At 35.4% G+C, this 17,126-nt stretch overlaps 1 protein-coding gene across 7 annotated transcripts in view; it reads right to left on the bottom strand.

The window, feature by feature from the left end:
• Window positions 1-17,126, bottom strand: part of NLK (nemo like kinase) — a 146,698-nt gene that overhangs the window by 45,012 nt on the left and 84,560 nt on the right. For all 7 annotated transcript variants that reach the window (XR_014238298.1, XR_014238299.1, XM_082371288.1 and 4 more), the window contains exons 2-3: window positions 14,763-14,892; window positions 6,378-6,433 (exon numbers count right to left, since the gene is read on the bottom strand). Coding sequence is in view for 5 of the 7 variants with exons in the window: in XM_082371288.1 (XP_082227414.1) it covers window positions 6,378-6,433; window positions 14,763-14,892 (186 nt within the window). In the remaining 2 variants the exon portion in view is untranslated. The remainder of the gene's footprint in view (window positions 1-6,377; window positions 6,434-14,762; window positions 14,893-17,126) is intronic.

Below are 17,126 nucleotides of genomic sequence, written 5' to 3'. Positions count from 1 at the left end.
CTGTAATGAATCATAATGGAAAAGATTATGAAAAAGAATATATATATATGTATGTGTGTGTGTGTATATATATCTCTGGGATGCAGGGTCTGTTCATTTCTTTTCTTTTTTTTTTTTAAAGTTCCCTAGGTGAATGTGATGTGCCGCCAGGGTAGAGATTCTCTACCCCTCAGTTTCTCAACCACCTGAACTCTAAAGACTTTCATTATTATTCTACTTCATCCACTTCAAAGCGTGGCTTTAGATCTTGAAGCTACTACAACTTGTTCTTCCTTTCTTAGAATAATCTCCATATTCAAACCACACGACTACTCCTGCTGAGCCTGCTATTTGCTGTCATCCCAACATCTGTCTTTGGATCTTGCCTCTCCCCTTTCTCAGAGTACGCCAAGTCCTCTTCTGATTTCAATTACTTCTCTACCGATGTGGCCAGCCATTCTGTAATGTTCTAAGCAGCCCCTCAGATTTCTTCATTTCCTTGTCTTGCCTCTGTAAATACCCAACCAGTCATCAACTCGACAACCTAGGCTGTTGAGTACATGGCTAAAGAAGTCCCAATCAATTGCCAAAAATCCTTCTGTCTTTTCACTATATTGGGCACAGTAGTCACTGCCTCTCAGCTCCAAAAGTCAGGTCCTTGTTAAGGTATTTTTAATTAAAAAAATTTTTTTGGTAAAATATACATAATAAAAATTACCATTTTAACCAATTTTACGTGCACCATTCAGTGGCATTAAGCACAATCACAATGTTATGCAACTATCACCACTATCCAATTCTAGAACTTTCTCATCACCCAAACAGAAATTCTTTGTTAAGTTTATAAAGTACGCTTCCAATTCCGTCATTCCTCACCACAAAAATCTTTCATTGGGCCCTAAAATGCCTACTGAATAAAGATGAATTTCCTTAGTTCAACATTCAAGGCTCTCCATGACTTGGCCCTAACTAGCTTAATTTCTCATTATTCGTGCATTCTGAACTCTAGCCATTCCCTAAAAGATGCTAATACTTACTCCCTCCATTTGGAATATCCACCCTCCTCAATGTTACCCATCCAAATCCTTCTCATCCTTCCATACTCAACTGAAATGTCTTTTCCTCCACGAAGTCTTGTGTTTTCTTTTGAAGTCCCACATCACCTGTCTATATTCTTTTGGCACATTCTACCATATATAATAGTTTCTTCTTTACATCTTATCTCACCCCACAGACTTGAGGGAAACATTGTTCTTGAGAGAAAACATTAACAGGCATCAGTGGGTTAAGAGCACGCTTGGCCCACTGGACCAGTCAACATGGGTTCAAATCCCAGCTCTATCATTTTTAAGTGACCTTGATCAAGTTATCTGCCTCTCTGAGCTACAGTTTCTTCATCTTTAAAATGGAGTTAAAGGTATTTAGAACAATGCCTGACACACTAAATTTTAAAAAAGTAAAGAGCCAAAGAGTCAGTAGATACTAAGGTGGTTAAAGTCAGGAATTTTGCTGTTCTTGGACTGTTCTGCTAACTTTTCCTTGGTTTTGCCTTTCTTTGTCTCTGTCCTAGGCTTCAGGGCTAAGGAGCCAGAATTGGTGACAGTGGGTAAGTGAAAGTTTTTGTTTTAAATCATCAAATGCTTTTCAAGTAATCAGCTTGGAAACTAAAATGGGAAAGAGTGAAAAATCAGATCCTCAACGCTCTCAGGATGTGTAGATTTTTTTTCTATCACTATACTTTCCAACCTATATTATAATTATTGTTTACATGATTGTATCCCCCACTAGATTACAAACTTGAAAGGCAGAGACTATCTTATTTATGTAGCACCTACTATATGTTAGGTACTGTTCTAAGCGCTGGGAATACAACAGTGAGCAAAACAGAAAAAAATTCCTGGTTCTAGGAACATAGTTGATGCTTATGCTTATTGAATAAATGAAGAGGAAATTCTAACAATATGGGAATCTTCAAAACTCCTATAATGTAGATTTCTGGTCCTTGCTGGTACTGTTGTTGCAGAAAGAGTGTACTTATATATGCATATACACATTTTATTTTGTTTGTTCTTAGCTTTTCACTGGCTCCTAAGATTCCCTGAGGGTTATAGAGCTGTTTCATAGCACTAGGGAATTACATATTGTGTATATAAAATATAGTATACTAACACTATCAATTAAACTACTGCATCTGGGAGTAGTTTAAGTGATAGTATTACATTATTGCCTACCAAGGACTTTAACTGGCTGAACTGGATGTGTAGGTTCCCTCGCTGCCTTTACGACAAGAAATTCCTGTTTAAACATTGCCTGCACAAGCCAAACCTATTAATTCAAACGGGGACATTTCTGAAAGTGAAAGGAGAAACTTATTTAGTATTTATACCAGGATATCAGGTAAAATCCAGGAGTCCTGGCAAACTGGGACACATAGTCATCCCGTTAGACTTCTTGTTTCCAGTGGTTTTAGGCTGTAATTGTTTCTAGCACAGAAGACCTGTACCATCCATATTTTTCTCCATAAAATGCTAAGATTATGTTTCTCAAGTTAAAAAGAAGCTTTTCCCAAAGCAAGCCAAATTTTAATTTCTAATCCAGTCGGCATCTAGTACTTTCTGGGAAGGGGCCTGTTTATGTTACAGAGTCCAGAATCCTGATGGAAGCATGATAAGTAATGTTTTCCAATCAAACAATTAGAAACTTGTTTCTCTTGGATGAAATTTCAGTAGGCTCAAAGTAATTAAATGCCAAACTGCTTTCATACACATTTCCAAATAGGAACTCAAAGTGCAAGATGAATAATGTAATCCTTTAACAAGCTGAAAGCTCAATTCAGAAAAAATATAATCTTTCTTAATTATTAAAGAATATATTTTCTAGGTGTATATATTAGATTTTAAAACTATGAAAACACAAAAGCTAAAAGATACAGAGGTCATAGTAGAATTTATTGCTCTTTCCATACCTGACTCATCTGTTGAACCCTGTAGGAAGATTTGTAAACAGTTATAATCATTGTCTTTTTAAAAGTTGCTTAAGGAGGTATCTAAAGATGCATGGTCTTTCAAAACCCAAGCTAAATCTTTGGTGGGCACTGATATAATCATTTTTATTACAGTTTTAGGGAAAAACATATGATTAACTGTGTGATACCCATGTTGACACTTACTGTGATTGTGACACCTGATTAGATCAAAATGTTCATAGACCTCAGATTTTCGAAAATGATATTAACTATTCAATTAGTTTTAAAAAGACCTGGTTTAAAATACTATTTGCGAAAACTTACATATGCAATATAACATCCCAATTTTCTAGTCTTAGAAAAAAGTGTAATGATATGGTACTTTATGTTCATTGGAAGATTACTAAAGATTATTTCTTTCCCTTTACAACTTAAATAATATGATATATATTTTTGACTCTATAAACTGACTCCTTTATCGACTAAATATTGGAACATCCATTAGATGAATAGCAATATGTGTACACAGAACTTACCTAAAACAAGAGCTTCAAACAGTCCTCAAAAATAGTTTCTTCAAAGCACAATTCCAAGATCATATATTTAAAATTCAAAATATTATCCATTCTAAAATCCTCCAACTTGAAAAAAGCACTGTCTAAAACCATATGTAATGTGTATGCCATGATTTTGAGATACTATAGAGGGAGCTGCTGGCACAGAGGGATAATATATTAAGTTGAAATCAAACAGTAACTTGAGATCCTATTAATCCTCAATATTTTTGTGTTGCAGGTAGTAAGTTTTCTTATTTTTCAGAGGGAAACTGAGGGGAAAACTTTTTTTTGCTTTGACTACAACAAATTTATTTGTATTAAAAAGCACAGGACACAGAAAACTTTCTATTTAGAATATTAGAAGAATCAGGCAGAGCATATATGTAATAACTAAGGCATTTCTTAACGTTTCCATTTAATAGCTGTTCTAAAACACAAAATTTTAGTATTTTGTTTCCCAAGCTAAACCATGCCTTCCTAAAAAGTCTTTATAATCCTGTAGCAGCTATAGGTTTAATTCTTTTTTATGTTAACAGGATTTGGTGCTTTCCAAATGGCACCACCACTGGAAGACACCTTTTTTCTGTGTATCATTCTACATATAGCTAAAAATTATACAACAGAAATAAAGAATATTGAGGTTTAGGTTTGAAGGTTTTTCCATCTGTAGCCAGCTAATTACTGTGAAAGCACAGGTGTCAATCTTTTAACCTGAAGGTAAATAATTAAATAAAAAAGTAAAACATTTAAGTAAATGGTGTACTAGGGGTTCCATGAATATTTTATGACAAAGGCTTTTAATTTAAACATTCATGAACAATTTTAGGGAAAGAATTTCATAGAAACATTCTGCTAGCTAATGAAATGGGCTGAAATCAGCTACCAATCACTCATGGTTTTAAACCATAACTATGCTAAAATTTCCTCTGCTTTGCAAGTATTTGAAATAATAATGAATCCAGGATCTCCCAGACTCAAATTATGGCCTATAATAATAAGCGATTGAGAACTCCTAGCTTATAAAAGCACACATACGGTTTTTAAAGGAATGACAAACCCAAGTACAAAAAATTAATGCCTGATGTAAACAATTCATGCTTGAACTATAAGATAAGACAGACATGGATATAATGAATTAGCTAAGTTCAGTGAAGAAAATCTAAAAGTATCTGACATTCATTTAAAATACTCATATTCACCAATTATCTTATATGAAAACATTCATTCCCCACAGATGGTCTAAGCGTAGTAAAGGGTTAATTCAGCAGATCTGGGTTGCCCCAAACCTACACATTCCAAAAGTCTTTAGGACTGGCCCCCAACTGGCTCCTGGGAAATAACCTCTGAACTCTTGCAATATCCTGCCTCATATGAATGTCTTAGTATACATGATGCTTTGGCCATACCAGATGGCTTACGCTAACAATGTGATTTATGGTGAACACCTGTTTTTGTTCACCTGGGGCCCTGGGCCAGCTGTATTAGTTCAACCTCTGGGTGAGGAGAAGGGAGGAGGGCTGAAGACTGAGTTGCTAAGGTCAGTCCCTAAGGCTCACTGACCTCCAATAAAAACTCTGGACACCAAGGCTCAGGTGAGCTGCCCTGGTCAATAACATTTACCTGTGTTGTCATACACTGTTGTTGTGAGAATTAAACTCTATCTGTGCAATTCCGCAGGGAGAGGACAACTGGAACTTTGTGTCTGGTTTCTCTTGGACTCTGCCTTATGTACCTTTTTCCTTTGCTGATTTTAATCTATATCCTTTTGTTGTAATAAACTGTAACCATGAGTAGAACAGCTTTCCTGGGTCCTTGAGTCCTTTCACTGAATCATCAACCCTGAGGGTGATCTTGGGGACCCCTGACATACCTGTAAATCCAGTAAAATTATTATTTAATAAAGAAAATTTCTTAATTTCCAAAGAGGCAGAAACAGCATTACACACTCAGAGGAATGCCTTCTAGTATGTGGATGCCCTTCCCATCAACAAAAAGGATAAAGAAGGTGGCTCCTGGTCAGGTGTAGAAAGTTGCTTCTGCTGAATGAAACAAGTACTGCCCCCATCCTACCAGCTTCCTTCTTTTCTTCAGTGAGGAGCCAGGTAAACTTCAGGAAGTCTAAGAAATGGAATCCTTAATGTTCTCACCTCAGTTGCTACCACTGACCTATAGCTGAGGAGAAAAGAACTTTCTCAATCCTTCTTTCCTTAGATTAATTTTATACTTTTAAAAAAAGGGTGTGTCAGAACCATCTGGCCTGGCCCAAGATCTCATTTTTGTATACCAAGAGGTATACAAAGACTCTATCAGCCAGGAGCTGGTCAAGGGCCAGTCTCTTCTTTGGAATGTACAGGGGTGGAGCACCCCAAGTCCACTGAGTTAACCCTTTACTGCACAAAGGGATTAGTTCCACAAAGGACTGGTGGGATAAAATATCACCAAGAATTATAGTATTCAAGAACTCTCTTTAATTTTCACCTTACCCCAAGTGGTGGATAAAAGGGCAGTATTACCTTCTTAACTGATTGGCAGTTGTTGTATAGTGATAAGAGCACTTTATTGAGTTCTACTACAACACAGCTGCCTCAGTGGTTTCACCAGCAAAATGGGAATAGCAATACCTATCTCACAAGGCTGTGGGGATTAAATGAAATACCTGTTCAGAAGTCTTGTTTTGTGGTATCACCACTCAGGATATATTGATAATGTTGTGCTCTGTCAGATACTTGGGATTTCAAAATTACCTGGTTCCAGGTACTCAACCACTTCTGCAAGGATGAGATTTAATACACTTCAAGGCATGAACCCCAGAAGGTGCTAGAAGAACAAATTAATAAAAAATTGCTCCCTTCTTTCACATTCCCTGGTTAGGATACATTTCTTCAAAATAGTCAATGTGTGGAGGTTGGAGTATGTCAAGGGCAGAGAGTACCTGGGAAAAGGAAAAAAAAAAAAAAAAGCCAAATTTAGAGAAACAAAATATGACATAAATGCAAAAAGACACTATTAACTCATTAATGATTTTAGGCTTGGTTACAACTGAACACTGAGATCAACTAAATTTATCAATCAAGAAACATGGTCCAAAACATTAAGATAGGTTTCGTAAAATCACTATCAAAGACAATTTTACTTACGCCAATATGAGAGAGGCAACTGGGTTATACTACATGCTACCAGAACCCCTGCACAGGAGAGTGCTGGAAAGAAATGACCGATTTTTAATAATCAGTGTTGCTCTAAGAGCATGAGGAGCCATATCTACCATTCATTCCTTTACTCCTCTCTTCAAAAAATGTTTACTAAGTGCATTCTATCTGGCAGGTACTGTGGGAGGCTCTCGGGTAAAGCTGATGAATAAAACTGATAATCATCCCTGTTCTGGAGACCACGGGAGAGGAAGGCATTAAACAAATAGTTACACAAAAATATAATTGTGACATTTATTATTATGAAGGGAAAAAGTAAAGAGGAGTGGGAGAAAGAGTTTCCCTGAAGCAAAACTACTCTAAGAGTTGAAGGGTGAATAGGTGTTGGTCAGGTAATGTAAAGGCACTGAGGCAAGAAAGAACCAGGCAGATTCTAAAAACAGAAATGCCAGTGTTTATGGAACATAGTGGGTAGGAAGAAAATAGACTGGGATAAAACAGAAGAGAAAGGCAGGGTTATATCACACAAAGTCTCTTTAAATTATGGTAAGTGTTTTGGATCTTATTCCAAGTACAAAAAAAGAAGTCACTAGGGTAGGAAAAAAAGACTTTAAGGCATCTGAAATTCAAGTCCTTTATAAAAGCAGCACACTACCAATGTAACTTCTGCCATCGAAACACAACAAATAGGCCTTCTTTCCCTACCAGCTGTTTATCTACTCTTTTAAGCCCCATCTATGATGTCACACCTAAGAATCTGAATCTATCTTGCTAATGAGAAATACCAGGCTCAAAGGATATAGAAGAAATTATTTAACAGGAAATAAACTGTGTAGTACAAGTTCAAATTTTCTGATCTTTAGCTTAGTTTTTTAAGAAAAAAATTTTTTTATTATGGAGAATTTCAAACATATAAAAGTGGGCAGAATAGTATAAAGAATACACATGTAATCAAGACCTGGCCTTAGTAGTTATCTACACATGACCATTCTTGCTTCATCTATGCCCTCCACTCTCCCTATATAATTTTGAAGAAAATACAAGACTTATTTCGGCTATACATCAGTAAATATCTCTAAAAGATAAAAACTTTAAAAAAGTACAATCATCAAATCTGAAAATTTACTGTTTTTCAATACCATCAAATATTCAGTGCTCAAATTTCTAATTTTCTTATTTTTTTTTGAAAAAAGTTTGTTAATCTAAATCAGCAGCTGAAGAAGATTTACATATTATGGTTGATTTATGTTTTTCAAGTTTTACCTACAGATTTCTCCTCCATTTCTTTCTCTTTTCCCCTTGCAATTTATGTATGGAAGGAACCTTGTTCATTTTAAAGGTTATTCTTTTTCAAGCCAAAAGTTTGTCACTTTAAAATTTTTAATTAAACTAAAACCTCCTGTATTGAAAAAGCCTTCACTCACTTTAAAACCAGTTAAATATAAAGGTTTTAAAATAGTTTAGATGTTTTATAAAGAATATCTATATTTCCTTTCTGAATTAAAATGTTTATACGTAGACTCCTCATATAAATGGAAAATAACAGATTTTCCAGTTCCTTCAAAGAATAATTTTTATCATATGAAAGATAAATTATTTCATTTCTATATTTTTAAAAACCTATAATTAGCTAGTGTCACAAATTCACATAAATTCATTTCTCATTATGTGATAGAAAAAATTTTAACATGAATATTTGATGCTTGTGGAAGGCAGTTAAAAATTAATGTTTTACTTGACATCTTTTGGACTCTAAGCTCTGTATCTGAACAACATACATCCTGTCTTGGGGGAAAACAGAATGCAATGAGTGACAGCGTCCATTAGACAAAGCTATTTTACACTTCAAATCTATCTGCTATAATTAGAGGTTATCTAAAGGAAAGTGACAACCATATATTTTAAACCTTGATAGAGAAGAATGAGGCTTTCTTACTCCAAATTTGATGAGGCTTTTTGTAGAAAAGCCATATAAAACAGTGTTAGACATTTGCACCAAAGCATTTAGCTGTGATTCTTAGCTTCGAGGGTACAATATTTTAAACTCTGCCTGGAATTTTTGAAATGGCTGTTGTCTTATACTCCTGTTCTTTCTACCACCTCAAAATGTTTATCGGATGATGGCATTCCACAGTGTTTCTAGGTGGCAAAAACAGTGCTTAGACCATTAGAGATGATCCATGAATCTCATAAGTGGTGTAAATGAGGAAGTGAGAAGGAATAAGTAGCAGAGTTTCAAACTCCAGACTTCATGCCTGACTCACTATTTAAAAAGCCCAAGTCCTTCTATAACCCCTCTATTATCTGTGGGAATAAAGTACGTGAGATTAGCCTTATGATGTAAATAGGAGGACCCTTGTAAAGACTTTGACTTGTAAAGAGTCGAAGTATCCCAAAATACCACAGACTCGTCAGAGGATCTCAAATACAAAAAAAAGCAAGCAGACTTGTTTAATTAAAAAATGAACTAAAGCTACATCCTTAAATAATGGTCATTACCAGTGTCTCAGCATACTTCTCAAATCTTTTAAGAGTTGGACAAAAGCTCATTGCGGTAGCTGCTTTTTAGAATTTTAACCCCTGTGATGTTAGAAGATTCACTATCAATTGGTTACATGATGAGTTAATGGCTTAGTGTTTTTTTTAGTTAATCCTTTGTCAATAAAACAATTGCTGTGAATAATCGCAATCCTAAATGTAAAGGCTAAAAATTTAACTGTTTGTAGAGTGCATTCTCATATTTAAGCAAAGGAGCTCCCACCTCCCCATTCTCTCACCACCACCCCCACCCGGAATAGATTTCAAGTTCTTTAAGGTAGCGACTATTACTATTTTTTATAGAGTTGTAAGATATAATAAAGTATACAAATCCTAAGTGTATAATCTGATTAATTTTTACATACAAAGTGTATAACATGATAAATATTTACTCCATGGTTAAAATCTAGATCAAGAAATTAAGGATTTCAGGGCCCCCCCTTGCTCCTTTCCAGTCAAAACCCATCTCTGCTCAGAGATTACGATTATTCTCATTTCCATCACCATAGACTCCTTTTGCCTGTCCTTGAACTTTATACAAATTGAATCATAATGAGTGAAGACCTTTGTATATGGCTTCTTTCATTTACTGTTATGCCTGTGAGATACACCCATGTGTGGATCCTCATTCCTTTTATTGATGTGTAGTATACCATTATATGAACTAACACAGTGTATTTATCCAGAGTACTGCTGGCAAACTTTTGGGTTGTTTCCAAATGGTATCATGAATAAAGTTTCTATGAACATTTTTGTACATGTCCTTTAGTAGATATTTGCAGTCATTTGTCTTGAGTATACCAAAGAGTACACATGCTGGGTCATCGGGCAGGTGTATATTTAGCTTTAGCAGAAACTGCCAGGTTTCCTAAGTGGTTTTATGAATTTACATTCTCACCAGCAATGATGGGTTTCAGCTGATTCACATCCTTGTCAGCACTGGGTATTGTCAGTCTTTTATTTAAGCCATTCTGGTGAGTATGCAGTAGTATCTCACTAGTCTTAATTTACATTTCTCTGATGACTAATGACTTTGAGCACTTTGTCATATGCTTATTAGCCATTTGGTTATCCTTTTATGTGAAATTCTTGATTAAGTCTTTTCCTGATGGGCAAAAATTCTTGATTTGTAGAAGCTCTTTATAAGATATATGATGTTTAGATACAGAATTTACAGTCTGAAAAATGTCAAGTAAAATATTTATTTCTAATGGTCTTCCTCAAATGCTAAATATTTATTTTAAAACTTGTTCTATCACATAATATATTCTGGAAACAAGTTTTTTGTTGGATAATGCCTGAGGTCTGTCTTTTCATTCTCTTAAACTTCTGATGAGCATTAATTTTTAATGTTAATGGTGTCCTGTTTAACACTTTTTTAAAAAAAAGGTCAATGCTTTACTTGTCTAGTTAAGAAATCTTTGCTTATTTCAAAGTCATGAAGACATTTTCCTATGTTTTATTCCAGAAGTTTTGTTATTTTACTTTTCATATTTAAGTCTATGATCCATTTTGAATTAATTTATGTATATGTCATGAAGTAGATTTTTTTCATATGGATATCTAATGGATTCCTGTTTATTTATTTGTTTTTAAAAGTCTTTACTGAATTTGTTACAATATTGCTTCTGTTTCATGTTTTGGTTTTTTGGGCACAAGGCATGCGGGATCTTAGCTCCCCAACCAGGGATCGAACCCGCACCCCCTGCATCGGAAGGCGAAGTCTTAACCACTGGACTGCCAGGAAAATCCCTGATTCCTGTTTATTGAAATGGCTATCCATTTCCCTCTGGATTGCAGTGGCACCTGTCTTGTAAATCAGGTGGACATGTATGTGTATGTCAGTTTATAGACTCTCTATTCTGTTCCATTAATCTATTTTTCTGTCCTTGTGCTGCCTTGATTATTATAGCTTCATATGCTTCAAGTGTGAATCTCCTACTTTGTTCAACTTCTTCAAGATTGTCTTGAGTATTTTAGGTCTTTTCCATTTCCATTAACTTTAGAATGTTTGTCAATTTCCACACACACATACGCATAAAACCCTGCTGGGATTCTCCTTGGGATTACATTGAATACATAGTTCAACTGGGGAAGAATATGGGTATTAACCACAGTGAGTATTCCAATTCATGAACGCAAGAGCCTGTATTATTTTTTAAATGCATCAAGAATCTGCTCAGTACCACAAATTTTAGGCACAGAGCACACAAAACCAAATCCACCGATAAGTAACATATTCTAAGTATCCTTTGCCTTTTCATACTCCTTAGCAGCAGAATCATTAGCATTAATAATGTCTGCAGCCAAACAGCTTGTCTGCATTCAGAGAAGGGAGGGTCCTATTGGTATGATTCTTTATCCTACTTATGAACCTAGAGAGGCCTTATTTGAGTTCAGTCAGACTATACAAAGGAAAACAAATGATCCCCCTTTGCCTTCACTACCTCCTCTTTTGCCTCCTCTACTCCAGAACTAAAAGGTTGGGAAAAAGTAACTCCAAGAGAGATCACTGAGGTTATCACTCCGGACTCCGAGATTTCATATTTTTTTTCCCTGTCACTTTCACTCACTCACTTACTCTTCAATAGACTGACTACCTACCGTGTGCTTAGTGCTATTGCCTAAGGACAAGAAAAATCCAAGAACTCTATTACAGGGGCTCTTAGCAGGAATCAATGGGTCCTAAGGAGGCACTGGATGGGCATTAAAGGACTAGTAAAAGTCTAAAATGACATAAAAATTATGTGTATATGTATTTTTCCAAAAGAGGGTTCATGGCATTCATCAGATCATCAAAGAATGAAAAAACCCTCAGTCATCCTTTTTCCATGCTGATAAAATGACAACTCTGTGTGTGTGTGTGTGTGTACACACACGCACAAGTGCACAGATGGGCAAAGTAGAGAATATTTTGTCAGATTTTATAATAGCTCAGATTCTGACTAGACACTGCTGAGAGGCCTAAACAACATTAGAAAGTTAAACCCATTTCTGTTTCTCTAAGTTGCTACATCAAGGCGAACCTATCCCTTTAAGATGAACAACCTTTAAGGAAAAAAATGTGCGTGTGTGCGTGCATGTGTGTGTGTGTGTGTGTATGTGTATCTCAATCAGTCAGATCACCTGAAATCAATGAATATGATACAATGACTTTGAAGGTTCTGTTCAAAAGAAAATCTAAAGGTTTCCAGGGTTTTGCAGCAATTCTCTGACACATAAAAAGCCACATCCAAATTAAAATCCAACCTTCCTACAACAGCCAGGTTAATCTTTCTAAATGCCATTTTCATCATGACATTCCTTTCTTTTCCTTCTATTCAATCAAATGTTAATCTCAAAAGGCTCATCTTAAGGTTTCTCCCTGTTTAAAGCATCTTTGAGATTCGAAGTCCATGACAATTACTCTCTTTTTCTTAATAGTACAATACTTGTCTGTCATCTTTCACCTGAGAAGCTTTAAAAAAATACAGCTACCTGGGTCTCAACCCCAGAGATTACAATGTAGTAGGTCTGGGATGAAACCCATGAATCTGCATTTTTAAGGCTCACTTGGTGATTCGAATATATTTTTAGGTTTGGTTGCCCAGCTTTTCACTATGTGCAGAACACACAGTGTCCTGTATTAACGTTTAACCATGCTGGCAGTCCTCCCACAGCACTGTTATCACAGTATTTATCACATTACTAAACTCCTTGAGGGTAGAAACCCCTAGAAGCTGATGTAGTTTAGGGATATAGGATGTGCACAATAAATGTTTACTGAATTAATGAATATGGGCCCTGAAGCAAGACAGATTTAGACTTCAATCTTGTGCCACCTTGACCTTGGGCAAATTACTTAACTCTAAGCTTTGGTTTCCTCCTCTGTAAAGTAGGGATAATAAGCCCTATCTGACAAGACTTTTAAGTATTAAATTAATATATGTAAAGGACCTACACATTTTCTGACCCTTGGTAACAAATGCTTAAACACCTGGTCCACTTCCTTCAAAAAAGGACCATGTTTTGAACTTTTTTTTGCATTCTCCACATGACCTAGCACTGCACTCTGCACACAGGACACAATTAATAAACATCTGTTGTCTTAACTACATCAAATACCAGTTGCCTCTTAGATTGGCATTCCACGCATACCAGGTATGCTGGCCCTGAGATGCTTTTGTAGATCTCAGTGCACAGCATAAATTCATTATGTATAAAATAGTGGTGCCATGATGTCCCATCTCCAACTATCTGCCTCACTTCTGAACATTCCCACAGAAATCACAAGCACTCTTTTACGATACAGCTCAGGAGCTCTGAACAGTAGTTGCTGTGTTTTAATATGTGTGATTTTCAAGAATGCAGTTTGTTTCTTTTCTTACACTACTCACTCTGACACTATCTTTGTAACTTAATTAGTTACTCTATAGGAATGAGTCATGAACAAAGACAGCAACATATACAGATAGCAGCCTATTACACACCATCCCTCCTTTATAAAAGAAGCCAAGATAGGTTTGAATAAACCATTGAAACCCTTAGTAAGTGAATTTCTGATGCCACCTTCAAAATATTTCTTCATTGTGGATCCCTTTACTTGAGTCTCTGACAATGTACATAAGGTCTGTACTCTTTGATGCTGGGGTGGCACTCACTCAGGCAAATTCAAGAAATAAATAACAAAGCAAGCACTAGACATCATTCTAAAATCACTTCCAAAATTTCAGGAAACAGTCATAAAATAGCAACTGGAATGATGTTTTCAAAGTTATTGAAACAAACAAACACATTGCTAGGCAGTTCCAACTGAATGAAAGACAAGCAGTTACTTTCTAAAAAAGTTTAAGGAAAATGGATTTCAAGAGGGGTAATCAATAAAGTGAAATGTGTCAAACCAAGGAGCTTCAAGTGAACATACTGTAAGTTTGATATTCTTAGTTTTACCAAATAGTTCAAACTTTTACAAATTTATCTCTTAAAGTGTGACCTACACTTCGGCCAAAGTTCTTCAGGTTCCTGTGCAAACAAGCAGTCAGACTCACAAGAAATTATCGTTTTCCTGATTTTTATTTCAGCAATTAAAATTAGCTGAGAAGAAGCTCTCTCAAACCACTGTGATTCTATTTCCCCACGAATCCTGACATCTCTAAACACAGCCATAAATAAGATAAACTATGTTATCTTTAAAAGCTGTATTGTTTTTAAGAGGAGAAACTTTTTTCTCACATCTTTAACTTAATCTCTGGTTTAAAATATTAAAAGATATAAATAAAGCATTTAAAATCAGGGGCCAATCACTTCTGTTTAAATCACTCAGACTACATATTATACTCTATTTTTATGTTGTACATTAGTATTGTTCCCAAGCTAAATATTAACATTTGCTTTAAATCAATTAATATTTATCTGTCAATCAATAAATCCTAGAATTCACTTAAACTTGCTCATTCACAAAAAAGGTCTAATTTGTCTCAGGTTTCCAAATCCCTTAATATGGTACATGTACCCCTTTTAACTCTCTTTTGCTCTTTACTAATATAATCAAACATACTTAGGAAATAGTTTATCCCAAACACTGATTTCACTTACATTATCATGTTTAAAAAAACACAACATCTTCAATTCCCGGAAGACCCTTTTGCAAGAGACCAGATTCTGGAAGACGTTGGGCATCTTTTTGAGTGCTACTCTCTTTCCATCTCTTGGATCTGTTACTGACCTAAAGACACAATATTTAGGGGGAGAGGAAAAAAAGACAGAGAAATCAATCCCAAACTTTGTTCTTCAGTGTTTCAGAGCATGACAAATACGTTTATGTTAAAACACTCAATATTAAATCCACTTAATAATGCTTCAGGTATCAGTGAGAATGATAAAAAAAAGTATAATCAAAGAGAATGTTTAGCCCACCCAACTCATTTGCCATGCTTTTTTCTTTTTTTAAAATCTCTGTCTAAATTTCTATAAACACTTAATCTTCCTGAGAGGTCACTTAGCAATACATCTGAGGTAGGAGGGCTACTAGTGGTAAACCCATTTTAAAGACAGGAGAAAAAGTATTGAACATTAACACGACTGAAGTCAAATTAGTTTTATGCTTTATTTTCAGAACCAAATTCAAGATGGAAGAGGTGTTCATACAGATGTGGTCACTTTTAGTTGAATGTAGAGAATACAATTTGAGTATTTTGGTTTCTTATATAAATAAAACATCTTTTAGTAATACGGGTTTCAGTACATTTCAGGACACAACAGTGTCCCCTCATGAGTCTGAGTGGCAGCTTAGGGGCTGTAGCTTCTAGGTTATGGTAACTTCTTCCCTTTTGTTTCTCAGTTCTTGGTATGATAGCTGCCTCTTGTGGTTACTCTCTCTTTAACAGCTCAGTGTCCGCCTTTTCTCTCTTTTAGCCTTCTAACACCTATATTGCCAACTCCTTGTATTATATTTCCCTGTGTTTGAAATACTAATGTGTTTCCATTTTTCTGATTGGACCCAATCGATACATATTAAATCAAAGCGTTTTGGTAAACATGGCCAATTGGCCATCTGGCTAATCGAGTTTCCATGAATTAACCTAAAGCTTTTTTCCTTCCACCCATCATTGATGACTGGTTGTCTTTGTACAATTTATTCCTGTCAGATTTATTTTGCTAGATTCCCATCATGCTCGGCTACCATTATCTTTCATTTTCTGTTTCAGCCATTCAGTGCTTTGGCTATTCCTCCCAGATTTGTATCATTTTGAAATCTGGTCTGTATGTCATCAATGCCTTTATCCAAGTTGTTAATTAAAGTTTAGAACAGGACTGAGGACAGAGCTCTGCAACAGATACAACACTAGAAGCCATCTATGAGGCCGGCATCCAATCATTAATCTGGGGTATGGTTAGTCAATTATTTATTTATTTAATTAACTACAATCACTCAGTTTATTTCTTCATCTTGTCCACAAGGAAATAAGACACTCATCAAATTGCCTTCCTGAAAATAAAGTGTTCCTATTTTTTACCCAAAAATCACACCAAACTTCTTTATGAATATCATCACTTCTCTATAAATTTATCTTAGTGATTGCTACTTCCTAAGTTCTTGTAAAACTCTTAAACAGTGCATTCTAGTATTTTTAAAACAGCATGAGGACTTCACTTTCTCCCACTGATTGAAAATTTGCTAAAACAATTAAGTATTATCACTTTCAAGTCTTCAGTAGCTTGAAATGTAATTCAACTAGGCTAAGAGACCTAACATTTTTGACTGTTGTTTAAAAAACACCAACCAAAATCCACAACACTGTTTAGAATCCACATAATCTAGGAAAGTAAAATAGGAAGGAAACCAAATATAACATTATATTGACTATTAAAAATTTTTTCCTGTTTAAATACACCACTTCTGTAGCTAGATACTAGAAGATAAAAAAAGTCAATGAAACAGCAAGGAAGGGAAATTCTGGATCACACATTGCACAGTAGTCATTGCCTCTCGAGTCTTCTTTAATCTAGAACAGTTAATTAGCATTTCTTTATCTTTTATGACATTGCCATTTTGGAAGAGTACAGGCCAGTTATTTTGTAGACTCTTCCTCAGTTTGGGTCTATCTGGCATTCTCTTGAGATTAGATTCAGGTTCTGTATTTTTCACAGGAATAACACAGATGACTTCTTAGCGCACCACGTTAGGAGGCCCATGAAGTCGATTTTTCCCATTACTGGTGATAACTTTGATCACTTGGATGAGGTGTCTGTCAGGTTTCTCCACTGCAAAGTTACTATCTTTTCCCTTTGTAACTATGTAAATATGCTATTCCTCATCAAACTCTGACCCACTACCTTTAGCATCCATGGATTTTTTTTGCCTGAATCAATGATTATTACTATGATGTTGCCAAATGGTACTTTAATAATTTTTAATATGTCTAACAGCTAGCCTGCACAATAAATATATTTTTAAAA

The sequence above is a fragment of the Balaenoptera borealis genome (genome assembly GCF_965194805.1).
Source record: "Balaenoptera borealis genome assembly, chromosome: 20".
In the NCBI taxonomy this organism is placed as follows: Eukaryota; Metazoa; Chordata; class Mammalia; order Artiodactyla; family Balaenopteridae; genus Balaenoptera; species Balaenoptera borealis.
Note: the sequence above shows the minus strand (reverse complement) of the source record. Positions and strands in the feature narration are given on the sequence as shown.